At 49.7% G+C, this 11,298-nt stretch overlaps 1 protein-coding gene across 1 annotated transcript in view; it reads left to right on the top strand.

The window, feature by feature from the left end:
* The first annotated feature begins 1,238 nt into the window (after nt 1–1,238).
* LOC119385891 (Ca(2+)/calmodulin-responsive adenylate cyclase-like) overlaps nt 1,239–11,298 on the top strand; it is a 29,154-nt gene continuing 19,094 nt past the window's right edge. Inside the window, exon 1 of the mRNA XM_037653258.1 lies at nt 1,239–1,937. Coding sequence (XP_037509186.1) covers nt 1,352–1,937 — 586 coding nt within the window. The 5' untranslated portion in view covers nt 1,239–1,351. The remainder of the gene's footprint in view (nt 1,938–11,298) is intronic.

The raw sequence follows: 11,298 nt of genomic DNA on the forward strand, positions 1-11,298 counted from the left end.
GCCATTCAAGCGTTTATACCTTCTTCGTTACTGTTTCGTCAGTTCTAATCCGGTAGTCAGGTATAATGCCGTGGCACTGCTCCTCCCATCTTCATTTGAGCTTTGCCACATCCAGAACGAGTTCTGAAGTTTGGTATTCCCACGTAGTCTGATGGGAAAAATAAATTGCTGCTGTGTACCATGTGCAGAGAACACAGCCGTAATTGCGCACTGTCTAACGCTCCATTGTGAGCGAAAGCCGCTGTTCCTATTGGAAGCTTTATATACAAAGCTTATTTAAATACTCTGCTATAGATTATACTGCGACGCGCGCTTTCATGCAACCGACCCGTTGCACGTATATCCACTGACTTGCGCACGCCGCGCCGGATGTCGCACATTCCCGATTGTTTTGAAGCGCGCAAAGCGAACAGTAGAGATTATTCAGACGCGGTCACCAACGATAAGCCTGGAATCTCGGATGCCACATGTATAAATGTCTTACCACAGATCAGATTAATCGACGGCCGACGACTGTTCTCGCCGCTCTAAGTGTATACAGCGTGAATCGCTTGTATACAAGCGATTGACTTTTCATTAGCCGGGCACAAGTTCGCCCAAAGAAAGGGTTCTGTATTTCCCAGTCTCGCTGCAGCCTTCTTCACCGTCACAACCGCGTGACAATGCTATATAACGTTATAAGTACGTAAGAAATATTCGCACCTTTTTCTCATTCTAAATGGCTCAAATATATATATTTTCGCCATTTGCACAGCCGTCGAAACGTTAAGCGTGTGGTAAATTTATCATATGACATGGTACGGTATATTCTTGGCATCAGGCACCGCCGTGGTGGTCTAGTGGTTACTGTGCTCGACTGAAGACGGTCGCGGGAGCGAATCCTGGCCGCAGCGGCCGCATTTCGATGGAGGCGAAATCCTATACAGGCCCGTGTACTTATAGATTTAGGTACACATTAAAGAACGCCAGATGGCCAAAATTTCCGGAGCCCTCCACCACGGCGTCCCTCATATTCATATTGCGGTTTTGGGATGTAAAACCTAGCAATTAATATTATTATTATTATTATTATTATTATTATTATTATTATTATTATTATTATTGAAGCTTCGGAGTGCAGCGCTGTAATGTCCACATCTCATACACTGTATACTTTTCACAGTTGTGCACTGCCTTCCAACAATCACCTGTATGTGTGTTTATATTTTTTCCTTCGTTCTAATTATCCGCAGGGCGCTCGTCGCTATGGGGACGAGCTGAACGCATCGCCCGAAGTACAGGCCCTTTGCCGAAAGTTGTGTAGAGCTACATCAAGCGGCGGGCGCTCTCCTTCGTGCCTCCTTCGCGCGGCATGGACCACTCGGTGAAGGCGATGCACCGCAAGGCGGCCTTCTCGAGACTCCTCCGCGGCCGCCGCTTCGAGAACGCCGACCTGGAGCAGCTGTACCAGCGCTACACTTTCAAGCTGCAGCAGTCCTCGATCGCCAGCGTCCTGGGACTGCTGGTGACGCTGAACGTGACGCTGGCATCGATCGACCTGGCCTACCGGCGCGGCTCGCCCTCCCTGCTGGGCCTTCTGCACCTGGTGCACGGCCTGCTCTTCCTGGGCGCCTTCAGCTTCATGGCACTGCGCAGGCTCGAGGACTCGGCGCTGCTGGCGCTGTGTCACGGCGCGCTGGCGCTTGCCTCCACCTTCTCGCTCCTGTCCATGCCGTGGTCGGTGGGCGACGGCTTCTGGCAGCTCAGGAGGGGCGCCCCGGCCGACGGGCTCTGGGAGCTGCTGTTCGTGCTCTTCCTCGCCTACACCATGCTGCCGGTGCGCACCAGGGTCGCCCTGCTGCTGGGCGCCTCCCTGTGCGCCGTCCACACGCTGTGCGCCGTCTTCTGCGCCCACGTCCCGCCCGGACAGGACAGGACGGTACAGGTGAGACGACAACGCACGATTCTGTATAACCGTAGCTTCGCCTTGTCCCCCGGGAAGTGCTGCAGCGCGTGGACTGCGGAGTTTTGCGCGCATAGACATTATCCCCGCGAAAATATCGATGGAGTCGCTCCTTCTAGACAAAACTGCGATGATCGCCTCCTAAAGACTATGGCAGTGGGCGCGCAAAGCTTTTGCTCGCCACTAACATGGATGGTACAGTTTAATTATCATGGTCCATTAAATTACACAATGGCAACGTCATTCTTGCGTATGTGTGTTTTCTGCATCCGCGTATTAACACGACTTTAAATGGGCATGTGCAGACCTGCTTCGCGAAGTGATTTTAGAGCTCTGCATTTTGACACTTCTCAGAACTTAATCTCCTGTGTAACCGGAACTCTTCCCCGGACACAGCCCTAGCGTTGTTGGCAGCGAAATTGGTTGCTGAATTGGTGGGTGAGGGTGTGCGTAGATGGTATAGAGCGCGTTCACAAAATATTCAGTCGCTCCCATCAGATCTATAGGTGACGGGGCCCAGCTCCCTCGGCCGCTTAGAAATTGCAGTCACTTGCTTTTAGTGTTTGTTGCACTTGTTGCTCTCGTGCTCTCGCCGCTCGAAGCGGGAAAGCAGCCTCCGTTTCTGCCAGTCTCGACAATGACGGATTGAGAGTCGATATCTCCTAATGAAATCCAGAGGCTACGGCTTGTGAGGATAGATCTTTTCTTTTCCTCCGTAGTTTTATTCTTTTCGTGTCGTCCGTACGGGCTGTCCTGCAGTAAAGCGAAGGCGTGACTTCGTTCGATACAGTTGCGAAAAAAAAAAAAAAAAGAAGAAGAGAATAACATTTGACAGGATAGAAATACGAAACGAGGAATTGGCTACAAAGTACGGCACCGCGACAGACCTAAATACTCGATCAGTCAGACGCAGTGACTGTCACGAGTGTGACTATCATTCATGACGTCAGTGTCGCGTCATGCCGTTTTTCATGACTTATCGTCGCGAAAAAAAAAAAAAAGGCATCGCGGAATAACTCTGGAATAGTTTACCTGAAACATATACTTGACAGGGATCTGACAGATTTTGCTCTTTTTCATAAAGGTCACGATTCTATTATAGTCATGACTCTGTACCATGATGCAGCATCCGCAAAACAAAGCATATTGCGGGTACTGCGTTATCATTCGAACCGCTGCTCGGGCAAACGCTCTCCTGTGTACTTCGCGTGCTTAGTGGACAAATATTGACGAAAATTCTACGGGATGTAGAGAGCAGGCCGCAAGCAGGCAGTGCGCGGGCAAATGCTTCTCTGTCGCGATGCAGACCACTGCCCTTCGGGCACTTCGTCGAAAGCGCAGCTGGGCTGCCCTCGGCAACGATATAACGTTTTTCTCCGCGTCGATGCTCATCGCGCCTACCGCTGATGTTTCTCATGCGCTGGATATACGTGCAGCTTGTTCGAAGAATAACAGATTGCGTTATATTCTATTTCGCGCTTCGTCGCGTTTTCGTGTAAGTTACTCTTTAAAGTTAGCTTTAGCTGCGCAGTCACTGGTGTTAGTTTAGGTCGGGATTCGGTAGCACGAGTGAAATTATTGTCTGCGCTAAGTGATTGGGTCAAAACTAAAAACCGCACTGTCAGTAAATTCCCAAAGCCCGCAGGCCTGGAGAGAGAGAAAAGAAAAGGAAACGTGCTCGTTCGTGGGAACAGCTGAGACGAACCACCATATGTTCCGGTAACCAACGATGCGTCATCTAGGCTGTACGCTAACCAGTCCGAACACGGCGCATTTAAATCAAGGGGCCCATCATTCGTGGTCCTTGCGCGTGTGATTAACATTCGCCGCTTCGAGCCTACGTCTACAATGGAAATCGTAAAAGAAGCCTCGTTTCTCCTCCTACTCCTCATCCTCTTCGTGCTAAGAGGCTTGCGAGTGCGCGCCACAATTTGCATAACTTCCGTTCCTCATCTCGTCCGAGGCCGTACTCAGATGCGCGTTCTCAGTTGTATAACTTATACGTACGTGACGAGAAAGCTTTCCTGCATCTGCTGTGCCCCCACATGTTCGGCGAGAACGTACGCCCTCAGGCCTGAGCCCCTAACCGCCATTAACTATAATTTCGGGACAGCGCTGCGAGTGCGGACCGTGATCTGCAAAGTATGCATGGTGGTCAATGTATGGTCAGCCACCTGTTCAGTGGTTCTCGCGAGCACCTCAAGATTTGGAAGCAACAGCTGGTTCGCTGCGTTTCAGGTTTTGAACTCGCCGCGAGCACGTTTATAATCAGAGGTCGAGATTACTCAAACCGACGCGACCGCCTTTGCGCGCGTATTGCCGAGCGTGTTGGGAGGGTCATCATGCACCTTGCAAGCGCAGTGACTGAGCTCGCCTATGGAACTCGCTCAGCATGAGATCCGAAGGTCGCGGGATCGAATCCCGACAGCTGCTGCCACATTTTCATGGAGGCGAAATGACAGAGGCCCGTGTGCTTAGATTTAGGTGTACGTTAAAGAACCCCAGGTGGTCGAAATTTCCGGAGCCCTCCACTAAGGCGTCCCTCATAATCATATCGTGGTTCAGGGACGTAAAATCCCAACGATCATAAATAACCGCGATCACTCGCTCAATATGACCCTTTATATAGAGTTCGGGTACACGAAACCCGGCCACCGCCGACTCTACCGTCTTTTATCGGGTTCTTTTATATCTTGTTTCATTCGGCAGATGAATAACATTTAAGCTGCGATAGCGAAACACGCTTCTGAGCTATATATATATATATATATATATATATATATATATATATATATATATATATATATATATATATATATATATATATATATATATATAGCAAAGCGGCTGAGGCTTTCTTATACAGAACGAAAGGACGGTTGGCGTCGCCACTCGGATGTTCCCACACTTTCTCGCTGTGAAGTCATGGATTTCGGTAGAGACAACATTCGAGACAATAATTTACTGTTTCTCGACAAACAAGAGCTACACTGCAATCTAAAGGAGTCTCGGAATTAACTTGACATGTTTGGATAACTCTTCCTGCGCCAGAACGCGCAGAATGCGCGAACGTACACTGAAATACGCGACGATCACGTTGATGCAGACCAACCCGCTAAAGTTTGAGGGCGAAATTCAGAACAGCGAAACTCTGCCTTCAACTTCGTAACATTCGACATGAGCTGTTGCCTAGCGGACTTTCAGCCAAAGCTTACCGCGTACGTGGCCACGGAGTCGCGTGAACAGTGTTTATAAAATACGCAGCTGCATGCAATTGTATAGCGTGAGAAGCTTTGGAACGTGTGCGCGCATAGGTTAGAATTGAAGGCGCGACATGAGACACGGTGAAGCGGAGGAAAAGCTTGAATGACACAGCAGCTGCGCGCACGTGTGTGCGTATACGACGACACCTCCACAGCGCGCTCCTATAGCTGCAGTGCATACGCAACGAGTCCGAGCGAAACGCGTAGGACGTGCCTCGCCGTCGTGTGTCTATCACGAGTACCGCATTTACTCGCATAAAGGGCCCGCTGTTTTTTTTCCCTCGTTTTTTAAAGACGATAGTCTTTCTTGGGGAACTTAAACGCAAAAATTTTGGTCTGTCTTTCTGTCTGTCTTTCTGTTTGTCGGCACGTCACTCGATTCAGCTACCCGGCCAAAGTTGAACCACTTGCTTACCGCCCACCCATCTTGAACTGGTACGGCTGTTCCTACTTGTGAACGTTGTCGATCAAGAAGTAAATATTACGCATATCTGAGGCGCAACATCATTAGGTGTATATTAGGTGGTGTGTTCCTTTAATAGAAAATACATAGATAAGCAATTTTAAAGACCCTAGTTTCTTATGCGCTGAAAATGCGACTGCACTGAAACTTGTCTTTCTCCGTGCCGTCTGCACAAGCTCATGTTGTGTTTCGGTTTTGGTTCAGTATTTATTGCATTGTACGAATGACAGAGGGCGCCGCTCTGGCATTCCTGTTTTACCCAGGCGACGTGTAAATAAGAGTGTTTGTGCAGAGTACTCGTTGAGTGCGGACGTTTCTTCTCCTTCGGCGCATCGCGCCAAACCGCGTGTTCGGGCTGGCCGGCGTACCCGCCGGTCGCGTTGGCCACCGCCGGTCTTCACCTGCCGCTGCGCCGGGACTACCAGCCCGCAACACAGCACTCATGTTTCCCGAAGTATTGCCAGATGGCGTACATATCTCACGCAGCGCCTCTTCTATCGTCTTTAGACGACATTTGCAGCGAAGCACACAGATACGCGGCCAATTTTTTTTTCAGAGGAGTTCCCGCCATTGTTGAGTTAGGGTTAACTAAGGAAACGAAGTTTAATAATAATTATTATTCTGGTTTAGCCTCCCAAAACCACGATGTGATTATGAGGCACGCCGTAGTGGAGGGCTCCGAAAATTTCAAACGCCCGGGGTTCTTTAACGTGCACCTAAATCGAAGTACATGGGCCTCAAGAATTTCCGCCTCCATCGAAAATGCGGCCGCCGCGACCGGTATTCTATCCCGCGACCTTGGGTCAGAAGTCGAGCACCATGCATAACCACTAGACCACCGTGGCGGGTGTAAACGAAGTTTAGGGTGTATATCTTTAGAAGGATGTAGTTATTTAGGTATGGAAACGAGTAAGTGATTGATTGATTGATTGATTGATTGATTGATTGATTGATTGATTGATTGATTATTTGATTGATTTGATTATACAACGGATCGTTCCTCGTCGGAAGCGGAAGGCCTCGGATTAGCGGAGCCCCCATTCCAGAAGCCATGAGCTGATAACCAAACAGTTTATTCGATAAGCCCCTTCAAACGTCCTCGGTCCAAAGCGCATTGTATTCGGTGCACCTTAGAAGTCCCCGTTTTAACCTTGGATGATCTCATCGTAGGACATTGTGGTTCTACGCCTTCGATTTTGCGGCGATCGGCGAGCGTTGTAGGATCAGTCAGCCCTATAGGTAAAAAGCGAATAGATGCTACGCACCGGCCTTCATTATCACGTGCGCGTTTGTTTGTTGGTTTTCTAAGGAAGATAAACAGGACATTTTATTTCTCAAGGACAACGTGAGGCGTGGAGAGAGGAGGGAGGGGGGTCATTATGCAAGTAAATACGGTACTGCCGCCCGAGAGCGGACGAGAGAGCGACGGATCGAGGCCGCGATTCGAGTCTCTGAATTGCACGTGCGTGCTCTCGATTCTTCTTCCGGAACGAGTAAAAGCGAGATCGGCGCGCGTATAAGCTTAAAAGCGTGTGGGACGAACGGCAGCGCTCGTCCCTCGACGCTATATCGCGGGGCGTCGACGCTCTATTTGCATGGAAATTGGTTTGATGCACGCGAGATTTCGCCGGGACCATAGAAATACCGTGCTTTCCCTGTACGCGTATACACGTCTCTTAAAGCAGTACACGCTTTGTTGCGCGCGAGACGAATGCGCGCAACTGTCGCGCGTCCTTCGTTTTAAATTCGCGCGTTTACGCTCGAAAAGAGTTGTTCTTCATTTTAACATGCCTTACGCTTATATTTGGAGCCTTTTCGGCACTGCCAGCAGAGAACCGATTGGTTTGTTCGTTGGACATGTTCGTTTGTTCCTGTTGGGTGTCTCTTTCGCCGCGTCGCTCGAGGGGACCCTGGAACGGTTCTGGCGGTTGTGTACCAACCCATTTGGCATGCAGGTAGCATGAGTCCTTCGGATTAACAGGCCGATTTAAGCGCTGGGCGTAAAGTGCGTCATTTAACGCAAGGATTTAAATGCGCGCATTGCTACAAATCGCAGCAGCGCCGCCACACTGAGTTTTCACCCGCCTTTGTGTTTGGGACGTGGTATGTTGTGCGACGTCACTCGTGCGACCATTGTGATTGGCTTCTGAGCGTTTATACCGGAGGAAAATTAATCGTGAGCGTCCGGGTTTGTGGCGACACCTGACGGCGCAGAGATCAGCCATGATAAACACAAAACGTTGCCTCCGCGATCTACTGCGCGCCGGCGGACGATAGCGACCGTTCGACGAAGATGCTGAGGAGGAATAGCGCGGCATGGAGGGAGGTGTATACCTTTAATCGCCCGCAGTTCTCTTAGGAGTCCCCGAAAGACTAATCTGATGGTCCAGCCGAGGCCGGTTGAATATTCATTTAGATGCTGCTAACGCTACCCAGTCGCGAAGTGCAAATGTCAACCGCAGACGTAAGCGAAACCGCGCGGGGGGCCAATCAAAAGCAGTTAAAGAGCGTAAACGCGCGCGCCCGCACAAAGGGAAGCGAACAAAAGAACGACGTATAATAAAGCAAGAGCAAATCGCGCTGCAGGAAAAAAAAAAAACAAACAACGATCCACCGTTTGAAGACGAAAGCTTTCACTTTACGTTGGTTACTAAGACGCGTTTCCCTTACCGCCATCCTGCAACGAATGTCAATGAGGTTCCGTGTCGACTTGTGCGCAGGCACCGCGGAAGCTCGCCGGAGAAGAGAGTTCGCGAGACGGTTTCTCTAGAATGGTTGGGGTGGTTCCAACAAGCACTGCTTGCTTGCCCCGCGTCGTCTTGACGGCGGAAGCGAACGCCGCGGGGTGTGTACTTGATGCAGCTGCCCCCCTCGAAGAGCCTCGGTGAATGACGTGACGTGGCTGCGTAAATCGGCGCGCGTGCGCCTTCCTTTTACGCAGGGGCAAACCGCTAATTGAAGGCGAAGACGTGCCTTGCACCGCGCCTGGCGGTCGTCCACGCGGAGCGACGTGACTTGAGCTGTCGATGAGCGGCGCTGGCGGAAGCTATATAGGTTGCGTGCGTGCGGCCAGCGAGCTTTGGTGTGCTTTCCGCAACGCCGCGTGTACACGACGGTGTAGCTGTCGGGCTGATGTGCGCTTATTTAACTACCGCGTGGGAATAATCCGGGCGATCATATCTCGGCTACGCGTTTCGCGGAAGTACGCGAATCGGCTCTCGGATATTGTTCGAAGGGTGTTCGACCGTTCGAATTGTCTTGTGTGCGCGGAGGCGATAAAAAGGAAGTTATGTTGTTGCTTAAAGAGAGACTAAAGAGAAGAACGATTTCTCTCGTATTAATAAATCACGCTTTACCAATTCGAATATCGCCGCGCATGCCGCGAGCAGACGCTTGGTATAAGCGAGGCAACGCGCGAAAAGAAAATGCGGTCGGCGACGCCGCCTTCAAATTCCCGCACCAAACGCCGTGACGTCACAGATCTTGACGGCGTCTACAAGGTCCCACGTAGTCCCTAATCTGTAAAAATGAAGTACATTGTCCTCTGAGGTGTCCATAGACTTAAAGGGACACTAAAGGCAAATAGCAATTTATGTCAGAGTGAAAGCTCAATGTATGACAACGTCTAAAACGGCAATATTATCAACAGCAGTGCCCTACTTACTGGGAAATTAAGCTAAATGTATCACACGATGAGCACCACGAACGGGACATTTTGGAAATGATCCCGATGACGTGAGAGCGTCCGACAACAATTAATCATTAGTAATGATACTAGCCGCAATAAAAAAAAAAGAACCTTCCGTGCATCAAGAGACATAATAAAATGCTGCTCGTTCGTTTCTGTTTGACTAATGGAAAAAAGAACCTTTTTGGCGTTGCCATGGGGAACGGCGCGCGCACGTGGTTCAAAGATTCCGTTTTCGCCGAACTGCGCTTCACCCAGCGCTCGGATTCGCTCACGCGGTCGCGTCTCAGTGGTAGTTTCGGTATCGCGTACTGCCGCGTGTGTTTTGCACGCTCATGAAAGTCGCTCTGACAGAAAGTTTGACAAAATGCCGCATACATATGATGTTGCCGGATGCCCGAATGGTGCACGCCGCCAGTGCACGTCGCCGCGCTGTAAAGGCGGGCAACGTTGGGCACGGCAACAGTGACGTCAGAAAGGCCGCTTTCAGGCGGTTGATTTGAAGCGCGCTAACGCGATGCGGAACACTAAAACGCGATTTTATTTCAAAATAAGCATTTCCTTGGCATAAAAGTAGCACTACGAGGTTTCTGGACCGCTATTTAAACAATCAACGCCGGCTTAATATTTGCCTTTAGTGTCCCTTTAACATACCAAGATTCAGAAAATTTCGTCGAGCCCATGTCGCCAGAATACGGAAAATACGCTTTGAAATCCGTGACGCCACGCGCGGAGATTTCGGCGTGAAATATAAAATTAATCTTTGACCTTGATTTTCTCTTCTGTTAATAAACATATCATGCTGAAATTAACAGCATTAGAGTTCGCAGAGTACGATTTATCAGTCTAAACCGAATCATTGTTTGACATTAGTGTCCCTTTAATTGGCGCCGTCGGATAAAGAACGGATACTTCTTTAGATGCGGCCACAAGGCGCCGACACGTGTCTAACTCTGGCCATATTTTTGTGCCTGCTTTCTCGTGAACAAGAAAGCAGGCACGAACGCATGCACTATAACTCAGTGGGCCGATGGACAGCCAGACGCAAACCTTTGCAACAGGTTGACGCTTGCGCCTGATGCAGCAAATGCGTGGCATCGCGCCCGTTGAAAGGCGGTTGTCATATAGAAATTATCGTCATTAGAATGATATTCATTTACCTGTAATCCCGAGTTTCGTTCTTGCGGTTTCCTGTCGGATGGATGCGAGAGCTGTGAAGACGTCTCTGCTGGCGGGGGCGGGAAACACTGGCTGTTCGGAGAAAAAAAAAATGCATACATGCGCGCGCTTCCATTTGAATTTTCAGCTGCGGTGAAGATCGTTGTCATAATCCGCAGGCACGATACTTTCCGAGGACCTACGCACGCGCGCGCGTCTTTGTGTGTGTGTGTGTGCACGCGTGCGCGTGTTTGTGTGTGTGTGTGGTGGTGTGTGTGTGTGTGTGTGTGTGTGTGTGTGTGTGTGTGTGTGTGTGTGTGTGTGGTGTTTCGGTGAAAGTTAAAATGAGAGTTAATTAAGAGTTGGACATGTTGTTGAAAGCGGAACGAACCCTTTCTTTTGCGCATATATTCGCTGCGTAACTTAATTTAGGTTTATTACGGATTACGCTTAAACGTAACGTAAGTTTCTCGCATTCCTATTACTCTTGGGGCAGTTTTTACAATGCGGTATGGTTTTACAATAAGTGCGGTAGTCTCGTACGTAACAATTATTCGCCACTCCTTTCTTGCACGCACGTAGGTCTCTCAAGGACAAACCAAACAAACAAACGCCGTAATGCAGGCTATTATACGCGAGCCGTAATGACAGCAATAATCATTAAGGCCAAAGCCCCCTCCCACCGGCATTCATCACACTCCTGACATGATAGGTCTGGGCGTAGTGCGTGGCAAACGATTTCCGTGACAGTTAAATGATAGATAAAAAGAGAAATTCCTTGGCG

The sequence above is a fragment of the Rhipicephalus sanguineus genome, chromosome 3 (assembly GCF_013339695.2).
Source record: "Rhipicephalus sanguineus isolate Rsan-2018 chromosome 3, BIME_Rsan_1.4, whole genome shotgun sequence".
Taxonomy (NCBI): Eukaryota; Metazoa; Arthropoda; class Arachnida; order Ixodida; family Ixodidae; genus Rhipicephalus; species Rhipicephalus sanguineus.